At 56.5% G+C, this 25,653-nt stretch overlaps 1 protein-coding gene across 1 annotated transcript; it reads right to left on the reverse strand.

Moving 5' to 3' along the window:
- Positions 1–23,278: 23,278 nt before the first annotated feature.
- On the reverse strand, positions 23,279–25,434 carry CEBPA (CCAAT enhancer binding protein alpha). The gene has a single exon (XM_054170225.1). The coding sequence runs from the start codon at positions 25,245–25,247 to the stop codon at positions 24,270–24,272; it is 978 nt and encodes a 325-aa protein (XP_054026200.1). The 5' UTR covers positions 25,248–25,434; the 3' UTR covers positions 23,279–24,269.
- Between the last annotated feature and the right edge of the window lie 219 nt (positions 25,435–25,653).

The raw sequence follows: 25,653 nt of genomic DNA on the forward strand, positions 1-25,653 counted from the left end.
CTGTTTGTGAAGCCTGGGCCAAGCAGCTTGCTTGGAGATACTTCTGCAGCCTTAACATAACACTACCAGCCTGGACAAGTGCTACCAGCAAACACCTCATTAAGCTGCTGTTGTGCTGTTTATTTATAGATAGCAATTCCTAGCACACCCAGCAGGCTCCGGCCCGGCAGCCACCAAGCAGCACACTGAGCTGCTCCTGCCACGACACCGCCTGCTCCCCCACCAACACAGCTGCTCCCCACTGGGCACCTGGGGGGTGTGTAGAGCGCCAGTGTCACCCTGTCCACATCTACCCAGCTCTGCAGCAGGCTCCAGACACGCAGGAGGGGTATCAAAGCCGCAGCAGCCCCCCCAAGGGCCAGACCCTCGGCTGCGGTGCTTTGTAGCTAGGTGTTGTGGGGTACAATCACCAGCCCCTGCAGAGCTCATCTCTGCAGGCCACAGGCAGCTGGGGCCTGCCTGTGCTGGGGGCTCCCAGTGGCTTTGAAATGCACCAAGAGAAGCTCCCAGACACCTGTGCAACAGGCAACCTGATAAAGCACCCTGCAAAAACAGCCCGGGGGCATCTGGTGGGGAGGTGGGGGTGTGGGGGGGGGGGAAGAAAAAGGAAAGAAACTAAAAAGAGGCTGGAAAAAAACCCAAACAAACACAAAACCCAAACCAACCAAATAAAAACAACAAAAAAAACCCCAAGAGGTTGTGTGAGGTGGCTGGGCCTGGGCTGGCCAGGGGCAGGCTGAGGGCAGCTGACACGACAGCAGGCTGCTCATGGTCTGGGTCTGCAGCACTGGTCACAGGGGCAGCTCAGCACATGCAGTATGCTGCAGACAAACCCCAGCACACCCGGGCTGGGATGAGGCTGCTGTTTCAAGAGCACACAGAATGGTTATGTCAGCAAGCTCCATGCCATCTGTGGGGACAGTTTTTCCCCTGCACAGAGGCTCCTTCCCTCAGCACCTGATGCTGCACTCTGGACGGAGCCGCTGGCAGATGCATCCTGCCGCAGCTCCGCAGCCTTCTGTGTCCAGGCTCCTCAGCTACCTGGAGTTCCAGCTCTGGGCATGCCCAGAACTGCCCCAGGGCCAAGCAGCTCAGCCCCATTCACACCTAGGTCCGATCAGGATCCAGGGGCTGGGCGGTGCTGCGTGCGGCTCCCCCGCGGGCTGCCATCGGGGATTACAGGTTACCTGGTGACTGCCTCGTCTGCAATGCACAAACAGTCCTGGGAGCAGAGTCCACAGCCTCCAGCTCCCACGTGAATGCTCACACCAGCAGGCCAGACAGCCATGCTGCCCCATGTGCAGATGCTTCCCAGCCCATGGACTCAGCAGCATGTTCCCACGGAACAGTGGAGCCTCAGCAGGCAGTGGGCTACAGTGTGCTGCTCCCTGCCCTGTGGCTGGGCTGTTCTGCTGGCAGGGACAGATGGGAACAGACTGAGAACAGTAACCCTGGTTGTCACCTCCTGGCTGCTGGTAACCCATGTTCCAGAGTGGGCATCTTTGCTGTGACACAAGGGCTGCTGGCACTCACTTTCCAGAGGAGCTGCTGGGCTGGGACACTGCAGCAGAGCATTTGAGATCTAAAAATCTCCCTCTCAGTCTCTCTGGTCACCATGCTGCACACTTTGGTCCTCACATGAAAGTGTCAGGCTTGGCTCAGGCACACTGCAGGGGCTGCTGGCTCTAAAGTCAGAAGCTGGGCATTAGGAATGAAGAAACAGTTAAACAGTGAGAGACCCCAGTGCTCTTTGGGTGGAAAACATCACTGCACCCGCATGTGGCTGAGCTGCAGCCAAGCACAGGCTCTGTGGGAAACACAAGAGCTCTGAGGCTGATGATGGCCAGGAGCATGATCTGTGATCACAGATCACAGGATGTTAGGGGTTGGAAGGGACCTCTGAAGATCATCAGGTCCAACCCCCCTGCCAGAGCAGGACCATAGAATCCAGCACAGGTCACACAGGAACACATCCAGATGGGTCTTGAAAGGCTCCAGTGAAGGAGACTCCACAACCTCTCTGGGCAGCCTGTTTCAGTGCTCTCACCCTCACAGTGAAGTTCCTCCTCATGTTGAGGTGGAACCTCCTGTGCTGTAGTTTATACCCATTGACTCTACTCCAGCGAGGCACAGGCTGAGGAGGCCTTGTCTCATTCCCACCATGCTCATTGCCAGCAGCCAAGCAGGGCTGGCCCAGCACCCTCAGTGCAGGGCTGGGGCTCTCAGCTCTGTTTGCACGGCACGGGCATGGACCCCGTACACATCAGTGCTGGCTTTGGGGGAAAGCTAACAGCTGGGCACAGGGAGAACTCCTGAGGGCTATTCCCCTCTCTTCTGGGACAAAAGGCTACTCAGGAGTTTCTGGAAGCACCTGTGTGTTTTCCCAGGCCTCCTGGCTCCCAGGGAGAACAGAGTGGCTGCCTCTGCAGGGGTGTGTGCAGCACTGGGCTTGCTTTGCATGCAGTGCCTCCCGTGGGTGTGCAAAAGGCTGCACAGTCCAGAAGCTCACTGCCATGGCTCTGCTGGGGCTGACATGGTGGTGATGCCCACTGGTGAAGCTTGACTTCAGGGAACACTGAACACCTTTGGCTAACCCCACTGCTTCAGGAGAGGCAGCTGACAGCCTGGCACCCCAGTTTGCCCACTGCTGGAAGGGGAATCCTGACTGGTGTGTGGAGGAGGGGAGCAGTGTACCAGTGCTGGTAAAGACAGCCCAGACACAACAGATGTTGCCCAGGACAAAGTGCAACAAGAGGAAATAGCACAGCATCCAGGGCCAGGAGCAGAAGGCTCCACCAGCCTGGGTGTATGCCACTGCAGAGAGGCAGGGATGGGCAGCAAATGTGTATCTCATGAGTAATCCATGTGCATTTTCATGTGGCACCACCTCCCTGCAGAGCTGCCAGCTGGTGACACTGCTCTGCCACGGTGTGTCCTGCATGGCCACATGCTGCTCCCAGGCAGCGTGGGGACACAGCACCTTGGACCGTGTGCTGCCAGCCCCTCAGCCTTGAGCAGCTACCAGGGGTTTGCTCAGACCCCCAGCTCAGCCACACTCTGTACAAGCATCCATGCCCCCACACTCCCTGCTGCCCACAGCAGCTGTTGTGGGATGCACATCCTGCGCACACGAGATCAGTTCAAGGATCTCCTTACTGCTTGCCAAGCACCCAGCTGCAGCCCACCCTGCAGGCACAGGCACACAGGGCAGCCCCAACCATGCCCAGCTCCCCAGAACACCATGGGGATGCCATGCAGATGTCCTCTGCTCTCCTCCTGCTCGTGTGCCAATAACACAGAGCAGCAAGGCAAACGTGAGGGCTCTGAGACATCCAAACAAACCTTTGCTGGCAGCTGGAAGCCACTGGTACCACCTCCCAGAGTGTGCAAGCATCCAGCTGCATGAATTCTCTCTCCATCCCACTACAAAGACAGTAGAACAGCTCCCACCTCTTCTCCCCTGTGTGCTGCCTCCTCACACCAGCATCTGCTTCTCAGCCTCAGTGTCTTCTGTCGGTGCCAGGGGAGCAGCTCTGCACAAAGCCATTCCTCCACCTCCCTGCTGCTGCAGCCCTGCCTTGGATGGAGGCAGGCCCCGGTGCCTCTAGGACTGCTGACCTCTTGGTTAAGGCTCTGGCACTGGAAAGATGCTCTGAGGCCACAGCCAAACGAGACCTGCTCTGCTTGGGAAATCTTTCCTCACCAGCCTCTCTCCCTGGGTTCACAGGCAGCTGGGACTGCTGGGGGAGGGATAAGGGATCACTGCCTTTAAGAACTGCAGTTCAGCAGGCTAGGAACTGTTGCCTGCAATCTTCATGGCTCCTGTTCCCAGAGGTGACCTTGTGCATGTGTGTGTGACCATGCCACCCTCCTTAAGAGAGCCCAGATGAGGCAGAGCAGCTCCCAGAGCCCACAGTGCCATGTGTCTGTGCTTTGCCCATGCCTTGGGCCAGCAAAGGTGAAGGACATAACCACCAAGGGGTACAAATGAGAAGCTGTGGTTGGCTGGCAGCTGGCACTAGTATTGCTTCAGAGATAAGCACATGGAGGGGCTCATTCCTAGGGAATCCTACCTGCAGCCAGCACAGGGACCACAAAGGCCCTGGCTGAGTCTTGCTCAGTGGGCATGGCCAAGGCAGCTGGGAGAAGGAGCAGGGCAGGGGTGGCAGTGCCTGGGGGCACATCTGCTCAGTCACTGGGCAGGAGGACCATCTGCAGCCCCCCATGTTCGAGTGTTAAGTGCTGGCTGTGAGCCAGGTGCTGAGCTGAGGCTGGAAGTCTGGCCCCTGACTGAGCAGGGGGCTGAGCGAGCACGGTGGGCTGCAAGCAGCCCAGCATACAGCTGCACCACAGCTCCTGAGGGAACAGTTCCACGGGGAGGATGCACAGGTCTGAGCCTGGAGGAGAATTCCCCAGGAGATAGTGAATACCCTGTCTGATATTTCAGCCTTGGTTTCCTGCAGAGAAACACTGGGAAACACATGGAAAGGCATTTGTCTGTTGCTGTTGTTCCTCCCTCACAGACCCCTTCACCAGACATGGAGGTGCTGAGCACAATCTGTCAGCATGTGGATTCTTTCTGAGCTGGCATTTCAGCCCAGAAATTGTGGTGGTGGCAGAAGAGCCAAGGAGGCTGATGTGGTGAAGTGAAGCTGTGCTGCACTATGGATTACTTATTAACAAACAGCACAGGGGCCTCTGCCTTGACCTTTTTTCCCCTGAGCAAACACAACTCTTCCTGCCCCTTGTAAACAGCAGTTGTGGGAGCTGAGTCACGTACCCCTCACACCACCCCACTCAGGGGGTTGCATCTGTGGCAAGGATTTTAGGCAGATTGAATTTTGCCAGGCTCACTAAGGTTATTAGTAGTATTATTAGTCTTAATAATACCAACGGCAATAATAATACTCTGGATGGCCATAAACCTGAAAACATCTAAGTACCTCACAAATATTAATTAACAAAACTCAACAGGAGGTCTGAGAGACCAGCAGAAATTGTCAGCCTTGCCTCAGAGCTAAAAGCAGAGCACTGCCAGGCTGAGAGCAGCCCCCAGCACACGTCTGGAGCAGACAGCAGTGGCACCTCTGGGATGTGGCGTCCAGGCTCTCGCCCTGGGAGCCTAGCTGCCAGCAGCTGTGCTGGCTAGGAGAGGGCTGTTGGGTATGCCCCAGGTGTTTTGTGCCTTGGGATTCATGACCCATGGGGCACCTGGGAAAGCCCCACTCCTGCTGAGCTGAAATGAAGCTGAAGACCAAGACCTCCACAAACTATAGATACAGACTCCTGTAGCTTGAACCTGCTTCGAGTGCAGGATGCAAACTCTGACAGTCACAAGGAACCCCTCTGCAATAACTGATGACTACTTTTCCTGCCTAATTGTCTCCCTGGATTCTCTCCATGGGGATTAAAGTGGTGGCCAGATCATGACAATGGCACCAAGGAGATTGCAGTATTCATCTTGGTTGTAAGTTAATTTATCCTGCGGATATCACCCATAGCCATTCTGAATTGCACAGCATTGGGCACTCAGTAAACAAGGTGAAAGTTTCATCCAGATTCTTGCCCAGTGATGCCTGTGAGTCTCTGCAGCAAGGGGTAATTAGTGGTGTTAATTGCAGACTGCTCTGAGGTGCCTCGTGCCGCAGCGCACACAGCACTGGGCACATGGGGAGTGACTCTTCTGCTCCTTGGGTTTGCCCAGAGCCCTACCATTGGCAAGCACAGAAAGGATCCAGGCAAAGCCAAGCAGCTGTGTTGTCTGCAGTCAGGAGGATGCAGTACAGCCTCCCAACCCAGAGAGCCAGGTGCAGTCTCCCACTCTGACACAGCTCCAGAGATCCCAACCTCGTAACCTGCCTGTCCCCACCTGCATCACATGATCCCCGTAGACAGTTCCTGGTAAAGCCTGAAAGGTGTCAAGACAGCAAGAAAGAGGCCACCTGTCTGCCCTGAGACCTCATCCATCAGTGTCTGTAAGCACTGTGACCAGCCTGACCCCAGGTCCCTGTCTGTGACACCATCTCTGCCTCCTGGGCAGCTTTTCTCTGTGACTGCTCGCTCCCTGTGCTCTACACCTCATGAGGACACTCTTGACACTCATGTTCAGCCAATTTACTCCACCTGACTCCTTCAAGCTCTTTCCAGAGTTGTGTCAGATGTTCTCCAACTCTGCCACGAGTTTGGAGCATCTCTTAGCTCAGTAAAGCCAGTGTCACGCCTGCTGTGACAGCCACCACAACTGCTCCTTAGGAAGGGACACGGGTGCTGTGACTGCAGCGTTGTGAGGTGCTGCTTTCGGGGTGTGGTGGAGCTCACTCACCTCCCTTTGCCCCTGTCTGGGCAGCCCCAGGCCCAGCATTCCTCTGCAGGAGCATGATGGTGTCACAGCAGCCGCCAGTCGCTGGGAGGGGAGTGCCACAGCTGCCCTCCCACACAGTGCTTTGAAGCTGTGGCTCTGTCTTCTGTCCCAGATAGTCTATAAAAGTCTCCCAGACAATTCAGGCAGAGCCTCTGGCCCGGCCAGCCCTCACACTGATGTCCTCCTGTAGCAGAAGCAGCCCCTGGGCTTACACTGGGCAGCAGTGGAAGTGATGCTCTGTCCTTTCGGGAGCCAGAACACCCTGGAATACACAACACGAGCAAAACAAATTGGGGGATCCCAGCATGGCCCTGGGGGGGTTTTACTCTCTGGGCATGACATTTGGCAGACATCAGAGGGGCAGGCAAAAGCCCCATGCCAGTCTGGCAGGAATACTGGGGGTTTCTGCAGGGTAGGGCAGGCCTGCTGCAGCTGCAGCCCCCCAGCCTGCAGGGATGCACACGGCCAGGCCATCGTGCAGGGCTCGCTGGAGGCCTTCTGTGACTGAGAGGGCAAGACATGAGAACAGGGCAGGATGAGGGGAAGGCTGCCTGAGCCTGCTGAAAGCCTGAGGGGACACATTTGCACAGGAGAGCTTCCTGTCCACAGGCTGAGGAGAGCTGTGCTGGCCTGAGCTTGCCATGGGCACAGTCCCTGCAGGTTTGCCAGAGCCCCTTTCTGTCCCAGCCAGCTGTGAGCTCTGTGCCCTGCTGCCAGCCTGGTGCAGCAACAGTACAGACAGCCCCAAATAATAATAATAATAATAATAATAATAATAATAATAATAATAATAATAATAATAATAATAATAATAATAATAATAATAATACAACCAGGTTGGAAGAGGCCCTCAAGATCATCATGTCCAACCCCTCAACCAATCCAACCCACCTAAACAACTAACCCATGGCACCCAGCACCCCATCAAGTCTTCTCCTGAACACTTCCAATGATGGTGACTCCACCACCTCCCCAGGCAGCCCATTCCAATGGGCAATCACTCTCTCTGTGTAGAACTTCTTCCTAACATCCAGCCTAAACCTCCCCTGAGACTGTGTCCTCTTGTTCTGGTGCTGGCTGCCTGGGAGAAGAGACCAACCTCTGCCTGTCTACCACCTCCCTTCAGGTAGTTGTAGAGAGCAATAAGGTCACTCCTGAGTCTCCTCCTCTCCAGGCTAAGCAACCCCAGCTCCCTCAGCCTCTCCTCACAGGGCTGTGTTCCAAACCCCTCACCAACTTTGTTGCCCTTCTCTGGACTCGTTCCAGCAAGTCAACCTCCTTCCTAAACTGAGGGGCCCAGAACTGGACACAGGACTCAAGGTGTGGCCTAACCAGTGCAGTGTACAGGGGCAGAATGACCTCCCTGCTCCTGCTGGCCACACTGTTCCTGATGCAGGCCAGGATGCCATGGGCCCTCTTGGCTGCCTGGGCACACTGCAGGCTCATGTTCAGCCTACCATCAACCAGTACCCCCAGGTCCCTCTCTGCCTGGCTGCTGTCCAGCCACTCTGACCCCAGCCTGTAGCTCTGCATGGGGTTGCTGTGGCCAATGTGCAGAACCTGGCACTTGGATGTGTTCAATCTCATGCCCTTGGACTCTGCCCATCTGTCCAGCCTGTCAAGGTCCCTCTGCAGAGCCCTTCTGCCCTCTAACTGACCAACATCTGCTCCCAACTTGGTGTCATCTGCAAATTTGCTGATGATGGACTCAATGCCCTCATCCAGATCATCAATAAAGACGTTAAAGAGCATGGGGCCCAGTACTGATCCTTGGGGCACACCACTAGTGACAGGCTGCCAGCTGGCTGTGGCACCATTCACCACCACTCTCTGGGCTCGGCCCTCCAGCCAGTTCCTAACCCAATGCAGTGTGCTCCCATCCAAGCCATGGGCTGACAGCTTGGCTAGGAGTTTGCTATGAGGGACAGTGTCAAAGGCCTTGCTGAGGTCCAGGTAGACCACATCCACAGCCTGCCCCACATCCACCAGGCAGTCACCTGGGCATAGAAGGAGATCAGGTTGGTCAGGCAGGACCTGCCCTTCCTAAATCCATGCTGGCTGGGCCTGATCCCTTGGCCATCCTGTAAGTGCTGTGTGACTGCACTCAAGATGACCTGTTCCATAACCTTGCCTGGCACTGAGGTCAGGCTGACAGGCCTGTAATTCCCTGGCTCATCCAACCGGCCCTTCTTGTGGATGGGCACCACGTTGGCCAGCTTCCAGTCTTCTGGGACCCCTCCAGTGAGCCAGGACTGATGAAAAATGATGGAGAGTGGCTTGACCAGCTCATCTGCCAGCTGTCTCAGCACCCTGGCATGGATGCCATCTTGTCCCATGGACTTGTGGGGGGCCAAGCGGCTGAGGGGAGCTCCAATCTCCTGCTCATGGAACATAGGGAAACTATGCAGCTCCCTGGCTCCTTCTGCCAGCTCTGCAGGCCAGCTGTCTGGAAGACATTCTGTCCTGCTAGTAAAAATTGAGGCAAAGAAGGTGTTAAGTACCTCTGCCTTCTCCTCATCCTTTGATACAACGTTTCCCTCCGTGTCCACCAAGGAGTGGAGGTTGTCCCTGCCCTTCCTCTTGCTATTCATGTATTCATGCAGGGCACAGTATCACTGTGCAGGGCTACAGCCAGGAAACCAGTGCCCTGATAGGGTACTCACCTCTGGGGCCATGTGGAGGCATCACCAGGAGTCAAGGAGCAGAAACGTGCCACCATGGGTTGCTGCATTCCTCTTCCTCCCCTGCATGTATCCATCAGCAGCCAAGAGCAGCTGCCTGTCCCACACAGCTCAGGTGTGCAGGAGCTGTGCTGCACTGCAGTGGTGCAACAGCTCCTGTCCTCACCTAACCCTGCCTTCCCTCAGCCTCAGATACCAGGCTGGCGGCTGCCTGCTCTACTGGAGAGCACACTCGGGTGTGCTGCAGGCAAGCAGGGAAGCACGGGGCAGTGCCTCACCAGCACCCTGTGCTCTGCCTCTTGCACAGCTGCAGCAGAGGGTGTGCATGAGCATGCCCTGGGCAGCCAACACCTCAGTGCTCTGTGGCTCCTCCGCGGAGGTGCCCCTCAGCAGCATGATGGGAATGGGAAGGCTCTGCGGGGCCCTGTGGCTCTGTGCTGCTCTCATGTCTGTTTACATGTGCTGCTCTCAGTGGGCAGAGGTCTGTGGCACTGCTGAGTCATGAACATCTTTGCCATCGGTGGCCTCTGCAAATGAGGGTTCACTCTAACCCAAGGATGATTTACTTTTCTTGGTGGTTCATCTCTAACTGATGCTGGCTCCAAGTCCCTCAGACTTCGAGGGATTTGGGTAAAAATAAATATTATTGAATCTTTTCTGAGGCTGTTAACTCTGAGCAGCAAAGCATGCCAGTCTCTGACAAAGAAGGGAAAGCTGTCAGGAATTAGTGCTGGGGGATGACTTCTCACCAGCTTCATACCCAGATATCTTCCTCAAACCCACCAGGATCAGCATCTTTGCAGGGTCACAGCCTAGAAACTACTGAAGACTGAGCAAGAGCCTCTGACACTCCATGGCCCTGAACCAGGTCTGAGCACAGACTGGAAACAGGTTAAGCTGCCAACAGGCTACAGCTACCCCCTGTCCTATCCCCAGCACCAGGGGAGCTTCATTTCCTTCTGCCTCACCCCAGCCACCATCAGCACCTGCAGAGATCAGCCTCACCCCTGCCGCCTCTCCCTCCTCTCCTTTCTCCCTGGGTTCCAACAATCTGTTGTTGCCAATCTGTTTTCCCACGGATGGCCACAGCCTCCCCGAGCAGGGCAAAGCTGCGGTCAGCAAGATCTCTTGCCAGGGCACGTTAGATGGCACTGCTGTGGCCAAGCAGCTGCCCCCTTCCTCCCCCGCAGCTACACCATCCTGCTTGTGAAACCATCCCCGCAGAGCCAGCAGAACCCACTCCAGGGAAGCTGCCTGGAGAGGGCCAGCAGGAACTGGCCCTGGTCCTTGGAGCTGACACCAGAGCCCGAACTGCTGCTGCTCAGCTGCACCTCCCACCACTGCCACCAGCATGGAAGGTGCTCTGCGTGCCCCAGTGCGAGCCCCAGCCCCATCACAGCACAGATCATAACCACCATCGTGGCATTTTGCAATTACCTGAGTTTAATTAATAGTAAGGAGTGAAAGAGTCTTGCCAGGGCAGACGGCAAGCCCTTGGTTTCTCACGTGGGGACTGTCAGATTGCTGTCTCCGCAGGAGAACACCACAGAGCATGGTGAATAACCTTTGGAGATGGTTGCCACAGTGGCAGGAAAGGTGCTGGCTAATGCACCAGGATCTGCCCACGAGAAGGAGCCAAGTGAGCTGGGTGCTGAGGGGCTGCCACCAGTAAAGGGCTCCAGGCCATAAACCTTACCTGAAGAGTCACAGAGCTCACTGGCTTGGGCACATGCACTCTGGTCCCTCCTTGGTTCACAGCCAAGCTTTCTGCTTCTGCCCCTGCCCAGAGCAGCATCTCCACCCACCTGCACCTTCCCTGCGCAAGCACCCAGAGATGAGGTGCCCCTTCTCTGAGCACTCCAGGACATGGGGTCTGGCAAACCAGCTCTGAGAACACCAGGTGCAGCCCAGGGCCCCTCACACCATCAAGCTCTAATGACTTTGAAGCAGAAGCTGCTCAGCAGCAGTGGGATGAGGATAGCAAACATCCTGGTTTGGCCCTGAAGAGCTTCAGCCCTGGCAGCTGACTGCCCCGAGCTGGACAGGCTCACGGGAAGTGAGAGAGGAGCACTCAGATTGAGGAAGGCAGAGAGCCCAGGGCTGCCACTTCCTCACTCAGAAATAACACTGAGCAGACAGGCACCAGGCAGAGGGAAGGGAAGGCTCACCTCCAAGGCATTGCTGCCACTGTCCCTGGGCAGAAGATGCCACCAGAGTCCCTACAACCCTAAGCGAGGTTTCTGTGCCCCTTGGGGCAGCAGGGATGTCATAAACACCTCTGCTGCCAACCTGCCCTCTAGGCTTCAGCTGTGCTCTGTCTGGGAGAGAGAGCTCCAGGGCCTGGTCAGCTCTGCTTGCAGCCCTGATGTGAACAGCAGAGGGAAGGGCTGTGCCACTGTGCTCTGGCAGCACCGTCCTGGGATACCTGTGCCCTGCACTGAACCTGGCACACCACTCCTCACTCTGGTCAGACCCCACCAGAGCTGCTGCAGTCACAGCAGAGTTCTGCTTTCACAGAGCTTCAGAAGAGTTTTGGGTTGGCCTGGACCCCAGTCTTCCAGGGTGCTACAAATAGAAATAGCAGAAGGAGGCTAGCAGAGTAAAAATATGCAGCGTTAGGTCACGGGTGGAGAGCAGAGCAGACAGGAAAGCACAGGCATGCTGCTGCTCTCTGCCACTTGCACTCCGCTTCCAGCTGCCAGCACAATTCCCACCTGCACTGACCTTGCTTCCCTCACTCATACTGGCATTGCTAGATAGCCACTCTGGATGAAGAGGAAGCCACACCAGGAAGGAGAAGGGTTGCTTTCAAACCTGCCCTTCCAGAGCCACCCTGAGCACCGTGTGACAGTTCACAGGGTCACCACAGGGTGAGGCTTCCCCTCCCAGCTTATACAGTGGGGCTGAGCACAGAGCCCTGTGCCTGAACCTTCCTGACCTGAGGCAGGCCTGCAGTCTGGCACTCACCTGGTGGCCCCTATCTGCAAAGCTGGGTGCCTGCAGCCAGGCTCTCTGGCCCTACCCACTGGCCTGGCTTGTTTGCCAAGGTGCAGACCATGTCCAGCTCCTCCTGACTGCTGCAGGATCCCTCAGCCACGTGAAGAATCTGAATATGGTGTGAGAAGCCTAACTGTTGGCACCTGGGGTGCAAGGCTGCAGCCAGTGAGAGTGCCCAGTGCCATTGCCATGGCAGCTGGGGAATGTGCTGCTCAGCACTCTGCAGCCAGGCGCCACATTAAAAATAGATTCAGCTGCAAGGAGCCCTCCCGACCCGCAGCGCCCTGGCCACGTCTGCCAGCTGCACTGCCTCGCAGGGAGCTGTGCTCCAGTGAATCAGGTGCTGGCTGAAGGTGCCCACAGTTGCCTCAAGACACAGACAGATTTTTTTTGCAGAGACACTCTGTTGTTTTTCTTTAGCACCATATGAAACTCGACTGCTCCAAGCCTAAGGGGATCCCTGCGAGCCTCCCGCTTGCTCTGGTTCCCATGGCACTCACATCCACCGAGTTTCACCTGGAATTCCAGCCTCACACACCTCCCAGCTCAGCCTAGAGAGATGGACTGTGCCAAGCCCGGGCTCCAGCTGTGGAGCAGGATTCTTCCCCTTTCTTTGAGCGCTGCTGTAGGAAACAGTGGAGGAATCAAGCTGCCCTGCTGTGACACAGGGAAAATCCAATCAGCCTCCAGCGCAGGCTGGGGAGGACTATTTCCTGCTCTGTCTGCAGCCCAAGGGTGAAACAAGGTGAGGAGCTTGCTCCCATGCCAGCCAGGGACAAAGTCACTGGTCCCTTTGGTTCTCTTGGATCTGCCCAGCAATGACCACAGAGAATTGCTGGTCTGCTGGTGGGCACTTCTGGCAGCTCATGGGGTTGCATTTCAGTGGCTCTGAACTTTCTTCTCCAGCAGCTCCCAGGGGACAGGGATGATTTTGTGCACTCTATCTGCTGTCATTTGGTACTGGAGCTTTTCTTTGGAAGTATCTTCATAAATGACCAAAACAAAACACAATCCCAAACCCCAAAACTCAGCCCCCAGAGAAAGCTGAGGAGTGCTGCAGACATCACAAAGGCCTGAGTGCTCCTTCAGCTGACATGGAGCCAAAAGAAGCCAAAGCCCTGCCTGCTTCACAGGGGTGCTCTGCCATGGAGTGGTGGTTACTGCTCACCAACATTACTTCCTTGGATTTCTGTTTTCTTCTCCAGTCCCATGATGTGGTGAGGCTGTTGATGCTGTATCAGCATTTGTGGCATAAAAAAAAAATGGTGATAATAGAGCAAGGCTTTGGATTCCACAGCTGGGTGCTTAAAGACATACATGACCCAGCACAGCCCCAGTACCCAGCTGCCCTCCTCAGCCCATCCTGCAGTGCCTCACTGATGCAGAATGGCAGCACAGCGGGCTGGCAAGTGGCTTGCTCAGAGCAGGCTGGATGTGTTCACAGATAGGGCATGGGAGAGCACCACACACCCTGCAGCCAAGCTCCTCTGCAGCTGGGCAGGGAAGCTCACTGGGTACTGCAATACACCTGACAGATTAAGAAACCTTTCCATTTGCCTAGGCTTAGCTCCCCACATCTCTCTCTCGCATTCCCAGAGGATCCTGCAGGGGAAACACTCACAGCAACAGGGTCAGGAAAGGAACAGCATCTACCAACAGGGTCAGGAAAGGAACAGCATCTACCAGGTATGGGAATGACTCATCCTGCTCTGTGGTGAGAACCATGCCAGCACCTGGTGGGGATTTCAGAGCAGCTCTATTTCTGCAGACTGTGTGAAACATCACTGACTGGTTTCTGGTGGGATAAACAAAAACAGGGAAGTGACAGAAACCAAACAATAGCTCAAGAATAATCAACAAGCCCAGGAACGCTTCCCCCAGGCCCTGTTTTCCCCAGAGACGTCCCCTACTGCCTATACCCCACACCCACCCCATGCACTGTAAGCTCCTCACAGGTAGCTCAGAAGATCCACAGCAGGCTTTCTGATCCTGCAGCAGCTCTGTGGCACAGAGCCACAGCTGCGAGCCGGGGGTGGGAAAGCTGTCAGCATAGCGGAAAAAATATTCTGCTGAAACTCCAAACTTTGCAGAAAGAGCTGAGTCACTCTTCCACAGTTAAGGTAGTCTAGGCTTGTTACCCTCTCCTGCGCCTCTGGATGGTGCCTGGCACACCCCCAGGGACTCCAGTGCACCTCTGAACAAGAGCTGCCCTGGAAGCAGGGCTGACTTTGCTCACAGGGGTGCACCTTGGCCCCCCTGCACTGACCCAACCAGCGCCGACCCAGCGGGAGGCTGGGGGCATACAGCAGGGCAGGGGGGCAGGCAGTGGCTATGCCCATCAGCCCTGCTCTGCAAGATTGTCCACCTGCCATCTGCTCACACTGCTCCAGGCCAACCCTGTTTGCCTGACCGCCTGCAGCTGAAGGTTTTCCTATCAAACAGCATGAGGATGACGGAAGCTTGAAAAGCCAGCATGGTGTGGCGAGCGAAGGGAGGGGGCAACAAACTGGAAGACCACCTCCTCACTTTGCCTTCCTTTTGTTTTCTTTTGGGTCTTTTTACGTCTCCTGATGCTCCAGTCAGCATTATTGCTTTGGCTGGGCAGAGGGAGCTGCCCCTGAGCTGCCTACTAGCACACAAAACGACTGAAACTGCAAAGGTGCAGAAGCCCTAAGGGCCAGCAGCTGACAGCCACCTCCAGTGCAGTCACGCAGCAGAGCTCATTTCAGAGGATGTGTAGCACAGCCTGCACAGGTTGAGTACCCAAAGTATCATTTGGCTTAAAACACTTTTGCTCCTTTGACCTGCATTTGAACCAGAATGTGAGAAAACTTGTGCCTGGATCAGAGGTCTGCAGGCAGGTACCCAGCAGCCTACCCTGCAGGGCATGCAGGGACAGTTCCCCAAGGAGCTGCAGTGTGCACTCACCAGCTGCACTATGCACACAGCCTTGGCACTGGGGCTCACAGCTGCCCCTCTAGCATGGCAGTGACAGAGGTCACTGTTGTAGCTGAAGCTCTGTGGTGACCACACACTGACAAATCTCCCCTAAAAGCCTCTTTCCCAGCCTTGTGTCACCTGCTCAGCTGAGAGCTGCTGGCCAGGCTAACTTGCACCCCTGTGCTTCCTGCTCCAGTGGGAGGATATGCTGCACACTATACACCATAACAGGGTGCCCAGGGTGTACACAGAGCCCAGACCTGAACTGGGCCCTCACCCTGCTGTCCCAGCACACTGGAGCTGGGGGTGGAACACTTCTGGTGGAAGAAAGGCAGGGAAGCCTTCCCTTCTGTTCAGAATTCTCTAAACTTTGCTCCTTGTTCTCGTATTTCACCAACCCCAGCAGTGCTCCAGTGAGAGCACTTTGCTTGTCATGGGAAATGACTCTGGTAGGGGCAAACCAGCTTTCCCAAATAAACAGATTGTGCTCTGTAGCATGAAAGCTACCAAAATGAAGTGGCCACAGCACGCCCCCGCCCTGCCTGCCACCACCAGGCTCACACACATGCCCAGGCTCTGGCTGGGTACCACTTCAAGAGGTAGGCCCAAGAGCAGATGCCAGGCAGCTTGCTCTTTGCCCCCTCTCTCCTCTTTTTGGCTTTCACTGCTTTGCTCCCAAAGCAGTTCACCTCCATGGGAATGCTGCCACTGGCAGAACCAAACTCTGTGTATCTCACTCCTACATCCTCTCCACAGCCTTTGTTCTTCTCTAACTTTCTCTCAGCATCACATTCTCTCTCAAACACATCCTTCCTTGTCTCCAACAGCTGCCTTTGTGCTTCTGCTCACTGGTGGCTGTCCACAGCTGACCTGTACTGATGAGGGGAAGCTGCTGCCTGTGCTTGCCACACACAGCAACACAGAGATGGCATCTCCAGACCCACCTTAGAGCCTTGCTGTGCTCATCTGCTCAGCCCTGGCTCCTCAGTCAGTGTCTGCTGCAGCATGGAGGAGCAGAGCTAGGGCAGCAGCTGAGCTTCTGCCATGATCAGCTGCATGAGCTGCAAAGCAGCAGCATTAACAGGAAGACTCCATCTCTCTCCATCAGCAGCATACTCAGGAAAGAAAGGGCAGACACAACTCCGAGTCCTTGCAGAAAACTCCTTCCCAGCCAAGCAGTAATACCCAGGGGAGCACACCAGAAGACACCTGCAATCCCTGTGGCACATGGAGCAAGCATCTTGCACAGGAGTGTCAGCCCTCGAGAGCCACTGCTTGGCTATAGGCCTGAAACACAAACACCAACACAAACTGTCCTGCAGATCCCTGAAATCTCCTCGTGGCAGGGGAAGAGCAAATATCACCTGATGAAATGAACACATGAAGGCTCTCTCTCATGACCTCTTGAAAGGACAGTCCAGGTGAGAGACTGATAGAGCTTTTGACCATCCTGTCTCAGCCAAGCCAGCAGCAGCCAAGACACTGCAACAGGCCACGCTCTGCAGAGCTGGGCACTGGACTGTTTCTGGCAAGTGTCCTGTGCTTGTAAACAAGGCCCATGGGGCATGGCCAGAGATGTTACGGGGTAGCGGGGCACCAGAGATGCACCACCACCCCCTCCAGAAGTTTCAAGAAGACCCTAGAAGGCATGCCTGGGGACAAGGCTATAAAAGAGGACTTGAGCAGCCCCAGCTGTGCACCACCGCTGGAGCAATCCAGACAGCTTGTGGGGACCGCTGGACCCAGGAGTGGTGACACTCAGCTTCTCCATTTCTCTCTCCTCCCTTTCCCATTTCCTCTCTTCCTCTCACTGCACAGATAAATGTTAGGCTTTTATTTACACCATTGCTAGATACTAAGCTTTTATTTGGAATATCTGCCACACCTGTGTGCTAAGCCAAACGCTGAGTAAAGCACTCCTCAGCCCTTTGGGACTCACCCCTGTGGTTCCCACCTGGGGGTCTTCAGGGTGAGATGAGGGGTGATGGAATTTTAATGTCCCTCCTGAGTCACTGTGGTGACTCCTGTGTACTGGGATAGGCTATCCAAAAGATCTCCTCTCCCTAGCCCACCAACTAGGACAGGACACCAAGTCACTGGGGAGTATTTCCAGCTACTGACCAAAAGCCATGAGCCACAGCAGTCCTGGTAAAAGACACCTGCCACTGATTCTAATCATCCCTACAGCAGTCACAGGGACATTGCTGGGGGTTAAACCCCAGATTTCCTACCTCACTTGGCAATCAAATCACAGATGAATTGACATGAGGTAAATGAGAGCTGCTAATGACAGTCCTCACTTAGGGTATCACCATGGGTTGCAGCCTGCCTCAGCAAAGGCCACCTTGGCATTGGCTTTATCAGCTCACAATTCTTGATGTGATATTTGCAAATGTTATTGCTCACAAGGCAAACACCAAGTAGCACACCTACAGCTTTATTTATTTACATTACCTACGCTTTCACTTAAAATCACAACTTGGTGCTTTCATGTGGTAATCACACACTGACCTTTGGGGGCAGAAGCTGCCAATAGAGTTGTTGTGATTGTATATAGCCCTCACTCAGCGTGCCAGACAACACAGAGCTGATCTCAAACCTGCAGTCTAGGGAATCCAGTCCTCAACAGCAACCCCCTCGACTCCAGAGACAACTGAAAGAAGCCAGCCCTGTAACCAACAAGAAGATAGGTCAAGAAACCTTTGGTATGGCAGCTCTGGCAGTCCCATTCTTTTTGCTGTTTCACATGAGTAAACACGGGAGGGTTGCTGAGTGGAGTGAAGCAAGCAGCACTGGCACACAGCCCTCCACATTTTATACTATTTTATGAGAAGTCTAAATGCTAATTTGCACAATTATGAATCAACAACAGACACTCATTTCAGTCTGACTCTGTCATCAGGGTTTTAACTGAACTGGCATGTCAATAAAAATGTGAAAATGGGGTTTGCAAAGTCAGGGAGCACACAGCCCCAGCCCCCAAACTGCTCTGCTTCCACCAAAGCAAAGAGCTCCTGCCGTGGGACTGGCAGCACAAGGACAATGTGTGTGTGACAGAGGTGACTGAAGCTTGTGTGCAGGGCTCCTGTCTGGGACACTTGGTGACCAACAGCAGACCATCCCACCCTCACCTCCCAGCTGCGTTGGGGTACTTACTGGTGCTGGTTTGCATCCTCTCCCTGAGGGGCTTCAATACAAATCACCTGGTGGGGCCAATTCCCAGCAGCATCTCAAGGTTTGTTTGAGGCAGGTGTGCAGCCAGATGCAATTAGAAGCTGTGCAGGGAACACCCAGAGTGAGAAGACTGAGGTATAGAAGCTCCTTGGTATTTGAGGATGTTCTGAAGCGTTATGAGGCATTTATTAGGCCAAGGCTTTCCCTGACTCCAAGGGGACTCTGCTGGAGAAAGCAGTTTGGATCCCTGAGTGACGTTAGCTCCTAAATGTGATTATTTCAAATGGAAATACTTAGAAATCCCCAAACCCTGCTTAGAGGAGGTGCTGCACAAACACTTGCTCCTGTCTCTGGGTCAACTCAGAAGCATCCCTTGCTGCCTGCTGCCCAGCACCCTCACACTGCCAACAAGTCACCATCAGAGTAATAAAGAAAGGAGCAAAACTAGGGGAGGTCTTGAATCTGTGCTGCCCAGGATCTGTGGCTAGCACAGGAGCTGCTCTGCTGCAGACAGCTCAGGCAGGGCAGGTGTGCAGAGCCAGCTCCCAGCATATGGGCCCAATCCTGTTCCCACTGAAGTCAGTGGCAGGGCTCCAACCTACTCAATGGGAACAGCAAGGAGCTTTCTATCTGCTTCATCCAGATGAAGATACACATCTCCTCTCTGACAGATTTTGGGCTCCAAGCCATTGGCTGACACTTGTTTGGTTCCCTGCACCTCTGTGACTCATGGGATAATAAAATGCCTGATTTCCATTTTGCCAGACCTGTCTTTCTCCATGGTTAACTATTCATTTCAGAGGCAAGATGCAATACTGCAGCAAAATAGGATGGTGTTAAACCAAGAAGATTGTGTTTGAGTATTTAGAGTAAATGAAGCAAGCTCCCTTTGGTGAGGGTTTCCTTCCAACAAAGGAGGTTTACCCACACAGCCCTTAGCCACCAGCCCCTTGCTCCTGCAGAGGGGCAGTTTGTGGGAGTCTCTAGCACAGCAACTGGCAGGCAAGACAGTGCACAAACACTCCCCCATCAAGGGGGCTTCAGGAGGAGCCTCGTGATAGGAAGGACATTAAAAACCAGCTGATTTTTGTACAGAGACCTGTGCTGTTCTGGGTGTAGAGGTGCTCCATAAGCTCTGAGCACTTGCTGACTTCCCACCCCAGCTGTGAATGCTTTGGGATGAGGGCTGGCTGTTTCTCTTTGGATCCACAGCCTGAGATGCTCAGCAGTACCATAAAAACATGCATTTATAATGTGACATGGACTGGAAGGAATTACCTGAACAGACTTTCTGAGCCTTCTCTAGCTCCTTGGGATATGGTTTTCATGACTATCGCCTCAGCTTTAAAGTGCAGTGACCTCAGAGAGCACTGAGAGCCCTGCTGCATGTTCATGTGCTCCATCTCTGCTGTGAGCATGGACCTCAGTGCAGGGAACAGATGCCCAGAACCAGCAAGGTACTCATGGCAAACTATCTTTTAGTTAATCTCTTATCCCAGGGCCATTTTCCCCACCCTTTGCTCACTTAGACATTTGCAACTCTTTTCACCAGTGAACTGGGTCAAACCCAATACAAGCAGTAAATTCAAACCAGTAAGTGCAAAGCACTGAGGGGCACCTGCTTTCTCTCAACAGCAAAGCATCTTCCACCACACCCTTCAGTGTGGAGATTCTGGTGCAGCTCTCCAGAGGCTGTTCCTTTACTCCAGTCTCCTGCAGCCGGTCGATGACACAAGCTGCTCAGGGGCAATTTGCCTGTCACAGTGCAAAAACCCCCAGCTTACCAAGAAACCTTGGCCTTCCTCTGACCCCCAGCCTGCTGCAGGACCTTGCTGTGCTCATGAGCAAGCCCTCAACTCTGTACACAGTGCTGGCAGACAGCTACTCCCTTCCTCCCCAGCATGTGATTAGTGCTCAGCCCCGTCACTGCCCACCGACACGGCTCATTCCCTGCGTCCCCATGTCTGGGACTGGTGAGGGCAAGGGGTGGAGAAGGAAGGAGCTGTACCGGACAGGCAGAGACTGGCAGCATTGCAGCAGTGCTGGGTAGGAAAGGAACAGGCTTGGTGGGGAACTTTCAAAGCCACCCCACTGTGGTGCGGACCAGAGGCACTGTGCACACACCCAGAGCACCCTGCCCATGCTGGAGCTGCCTGAGCCCTCACCCAGGCCAGCACACACAGTCCTGGTGTGGATGCAGGTGTGAGGGGAGATGAGCGGGAATGCCACAGCCCTGCCACACTGACCTGCTGCAGCCTCCACTGCCATGCTCTGCTGCAGGGAGTGGGCTGCCATCTGCTCTCACTGCACCTTGCTAGACCAGGCAATCCCCAGAGGTCCCTTCCAGCACCGACTGTCCTGTGAGATTTGGAGCAGAGAGAGCATAAAATCTCTACCCACCACCCAGCATTTGTTCCATGTGCCTAAACCCTACAGACACAGCCAAGGCCTGCAGTCACATCTGAGAGCAGAGGACAGCAGTGCTGCTCCTTTCCATGCCCTCAGCATGCTGCTGGCAAAGCCTTTTCATCTGGGCCATGACTTGGGGACTTGTCAAAAGCTCAGCTGTGTGCTGGGCTAATGGTTCAGGTTGAGAGGAAGAGACGATGCAGCGCTGCAGCCAGGCAGGGCTGCCACAGCAGAAGGCAGGCTGCAAAGAGCACCATGCCGCGAGAGCTCTCTGGGCTGGTGCACAGCTAGAAGCCTTGTCGAACACTCAGCCCACATCTTGGGTTAGGATTAGGAGAACACTGCTGGCTTTGCACAGTGCTGAAGGCAAATGTATCTGCACAATTCCCTGCTATCAGTAATTCACCCTTCACAATATTGCAGAGTGTGCTGTGTTTATATAACTGTTGAAACACCTGTGGTAGATGGGATCTTAATTTTGAATCACAGAATGGTTGATGCTTCTGCCACCAAGAACTGCTTCCTCTACAGTTCCTTTCAGCTGATGGAAAAGTCTTTGAGTCCATCAATGGTTTGCTAAAACCACACACACACGCATGCATAGAGCGAGCCATAGCTCCCAAGGTAACCCCAAGGAGAAGGGCTGTATTCCCATGCTCTAACCACTACATTTCAGTTCCTCCCACACGCAACCTGCAATAATCCCTGTTCAGATAACAGCGTTTCCCCACTTGACACGTCGGGCAGCATTGCTTGGCAAGGCACATCATAGCTGATGGGAGCGCGGCCCTGCGGCACAGGGGAGCGAGGAAGCACAAGCCCAAGGCATTATTTTAGCCGAATGCCACTGGGACCGAACTTCTCCTTTGGGAGTTATCAGCTCGGAATCCACCAATTTACACCTAAGTGAAAAGTAAAATCCCTGACCCACATTCGCCATTTGCCCGTCCCGAGCAGCGGGCACTTGCAGACCGACGCCATGGGCGGGCTTCGGGGGCGGCCTCCCCTTCCCTCTGCCCCGCAAAGAGGCCCGGACCCCGCCGCGGGGAGGCAAAGCCCCTCGGAGCTACCCGCCTGCACCGTGGGGCGGGGCGGCTGCCAGCCCAGGGCCCAGCGGCCGCACCTGCGCCTGCTTCGGGAGCCCTGGCGAGGGCACGGCCCATGGCCCGGACATCACTACGAGGCACCCGTGGGTCCTAGCCTGCCCGTATGGGCGCTTGGTGCGGTGCGGAGCTCGGCGCTGCCGGCTCAGCCCCCGGGCACGGCGGGCGCGGGTGCTGCGGAGCCGGACCCGGGGCAGCTTTTGCTCGCACACCTGGGGCGCAGCCTCGGCTCCGGCGCAGGGAGGGCGGGCAAAGACCGGGGGCGTGCCCGCAGACCTCCTCAACCGCCCCTAGGCACCGCGCCATGGGCCCGGCCAGCCCCAGCGTTACTTCACCTCCGGGACGGCTCGGCCGGAGCCACCTCCCGTATCGGGCCGCCCCTTCCCGCCCCGCGGCGCGGGGCCCTATCGTCGCCGGGGCTCGCGCCACCGCCCCTCCGCGCGCCGCCGCGGCCCCGGGAGCGCCGCGGGAGGGAGCGGTGGAGGTGGTGGCTGCTGGCGCGCGGCGCCGGGACCCGTCCCGCACAGCCGCTGCCCCGCCGACAGCCCTGGCGCAGCCCGCGCCCTGCCCCGCGTCCCGCCGACACCGAAGAGCCCTGGGGAGGCGTCTCTGGGCCCGACCTGTCCGGGGCGAAACTCCCCGGGGGTGGGGAGGGGCTCGGGTCGCGTCCCGCCGGGCAGGGACGGGCAGCGGCAGCGTTGACAGCCGAGCGGGGCCTGGCCCTGCCCGCGGCCCCTTTCGCAAGGCCCTCGCTGCGCTGGGTGACAGCTTGGCCCTGCGGGAGGGCTGCGTGTCCCCAGCGACCGGCTGCATCCTAAAGCCGGATGAGGAGAGGTGCAGACCCCTCGCCGGCTAGCGAGCCCCCGGCCCAGGCGGGACGCGGGCGGCAAGGCGAAGCCAAAGGTGTCTCAGAGGCACACCTGACACCACCAACATATCGGAAGCTGCCCTGCTCTACAAGGCGGCCGGGCGTTTATGTCTCTGGGACGGAAACAAGGGAGCTGTGCTCCGCGGAGGCGCTCGGTCACCGATCCTGGCGGAGGTGTGAGATGCTGAGGAAGAGAAGGGATTTTGCTCTCCTGCTACACGGAAAAGAACGGGCGGCAGAGGTGGAAGGTTATGGTAGAATATATGCTGTTTATTTATGAACGTAACCAGGACTTCCAACAAACTTTACATGTAGTCGTGTCCGTCCCCCTCTCCCCCCCCGCGAACTCAAACAACCCCCCCAAGGTGTGTGCATATACACGGTGTACACAGAACCACACACCAGACAGACACACGGCACACACATACCCGCTGCCACGCTCCTCAGCCTCACCTCTGCAGCTCCTTCTCTCCTTCACGGCTGTCTCTACTGGATGGATTCCTGCACAGCTACAGCATGAGGAAGAGACGCTCTGCATGGCTAGCAGCGATTGTTTATTTTGCTCTCACCCTGGGAGAAGTTCCAGGGTCCAAAGGTGCTGCAGTGCCAGGGACGAGCATCCTCGCCCCACCGCGGGCGTTCCACAGCCCCACCCAGGCACCCCTGCCTTGGGGGTCGGTGTGCAGCGGCCAGCCCTGGGCAAGGGGAAGAAGGCAACGCACACACACACTCACCCACCCACCCAAATAATAAAATAACGTTGCAGCACAAGGGCATAGTCTCTGTCACCAGATAAGAAAGTCGTGTGATGGCAAAGGTCTGAGTAACACAATAAAAATAAAGTGGAGCTAGTATACACAGAAAGGCTTTCACATTACATGAGGCACAGCTTGGGCAGACAGAGACGTGGAGAGGAGTCAATGTCCTGGAATAAAGCAAACTACACGGACAGGTCCCTGTAAATACCCGCATCAATAGGTATTTATTCATTGTGCTTCGCCACCTTGTGACATACAGTACGAGACACTGATGCTCTTCCTTTTGCTGAAGGGAGCTCTCCATCAGTCCCAGGTTGTCCATCGCTCCTGCAGCAGCAGTGGCTTCTGCCCTGCTGCCGGCCAAGGCAAGGGACAAGGGCTCGGCAAGGGCAGCCCTGGCAGCTGCCCCACACCTCAGTACTCAGAGCGGGCGTCCGGCGCTGTGCATCCCTCTGCCTTAGTCCTCTTCTCCTTGCCGTCCTCCCCGCAGCTACCCCTGCCTGCTGCACGGCAGGCTAGCTGGGGAGGCCTGGCTGGCATCTCCAGATGCCCTGTCCCAAAGCCTGCGCATTCTGCACCCTTCTTCCTTGCGCCTTGCCAGGCTGGAGGGAACAGAAAACCCCAGAGCTCCTGCAGCCAGCTTTTAAGGCACATCTGGATTGCTATGTGTGCTTTATTACTATTATTATTGTTATTTACCCTGTGTAGACATGTGGGCTTTTCAACGTCTTCCTTCCCCTCGGCTGTCCCCTTACAAAACCCACTATGTTTTCAGCTTATTCGTGTGTCATCCCTAAGGCACAGACCTTTTAATACTACAGCTGCCTGGCTTCTTGTATTGGTCGTTAACTGTTAAACAAACAAACAAAAACAAAATAAACACCACCCCCTTCCTCCTCCCCCCTCCTGGTACAATCCGGCACGTAAAGGATCTATAGGTGAGTGGGGGTGGCCCGGCAGTCCCGGCGCGGCTCGGTGCTAGGCGCAGCTGCCCATGGCCTTCACCAAGGAGCTCTCGGGGAGCTGCCTGAAGATGCCCCGCAGAGTCTCCAGCTCCCGGGTGAGCTGCTCCACCCGCTTGCGCAGCCGCTCGTTGTCGGTGGTGAGCTCCAGTACCTTCTGCTGCGTCTCCACGTTGCGCTGCTTGGCCTTATCCCGGCTCTTGCGCACCGCGATGTTGTTGCGCTCCCGGCGCACCCGGTACTCGTTGCTGTTCTTATCCACTGTCTTTTTCGATTTGCTCCGGTGGTCCGCGGGCATCACCTTGAGGGCGCCGGCGGCGGGCAGGCCGCCGGGGTGGTGCGGGTGGTGCGGGTGGTGAGGGCTGGGCACAGGCGTGGGGGGCGGCGTGGGGTGCCCGGGTTGGAGGTGCATGGTGGTCTGGGCGCAGTGGGCGATCTGGTACTGCAGGTGGGACGGGTGCTGCTGCGGGGCGTGGTGGGGGTACAGGGCTGACAGGGCCGCCGCCTTCACCTCCTCCTCCTCGCGGGGCTCCTGCTTAATCACCAGCGGCCGCAGGCCGGGCGCAGCGATGCGCTCGTACAGGGGGTCGAGCTTGCCGTCCATGTAGCCGGCCACGCAGCCGAAGAGCGGCTGCTGGTGGTGCTGCTGCTGGTGCCCCGGCGCCGAAGCGGCGGCGCCGGCCCCATGCATGCTGTGGAAGTCGAAATCCCCGGCCAGGATGGCCTTGGCTTTCTCCTGCTGTTTGTTGTGCTGGAAGAGGTCGGCCAGAAACTCGTCGTTGAAGGCGGCCGGGTCGATGTAGGCGCTTATGTCGATGGAGTTCTCGTTCTCGCAGATGTCGCCGAGCTCCGCGCCGCCCGCAGCAGGTGCCGCCGCCGAAGTAGCCTCTCTGTAACTGTAGGCGCTGCCGGGCAGGGGAGTCTGGAGCTGGTGGTGCTGGCCACTGCTCATCGGGGGCCGGGAATCGACCTCGTAGAAGTTGGCTTGCTCCATGAAGCACCTACAGTCTGCCAGGCATGGTGAAGGGCTCCTGCAATCCAGCTTTCGGACGGGGCGGCGGCAGCGGCTCCACTAAACCCGCGGCACCCCTGTCCTCTGCGGCGAACGGCACCGCGCGGCACGGTGCTGCTCGGCTCGGCGCTCCCTGAGCCTGTCCCCGCCCGGCCCGGCCGAGCCCCGCTCGCTGCCGCCCCGCTGCCAGTGGCTGCCGCCGCCGCGCGGTCGCTTTTATACCCGGCCGGGCCCGCGGGTCGCCCCCTAGCGCCAACCTCCTGTGGGGAGGCCCTGACCGCCGCGGCCGGGTCTTAGCGCCCTGCCGGGGCAGCGCCGCCCGCCCCCGGCAGCCGCCGCACGGCCCGGCCCGCCCCCGCCCCGAGCTCGGGCACTGGACTACGCCCGC

The sequence above is a fragment of the Dryobates pubescens genome, chromosome 19 (genome assembly GCF_014839835.1).
Source record: "Dryobates pubescens isolate bDryPub1 chromosome 19, bDryPub1.pri, whole genome shotgun sequence".
NCBI lineage: Eukaryota > Metazoa > Chordata > Aves > Piciformes > Picidae > Dryobates > Dryobates pubescens.

Excerpts from the sequence above, each read along its gene's own strand:
- CEBPA (XM_054170225.1), bottom strand. The coding sequence starts at position 25,247 with ATGGAGCAAGCCAACTTCTACGAGGTCGATTCCCGGCCCCCGATGAGC.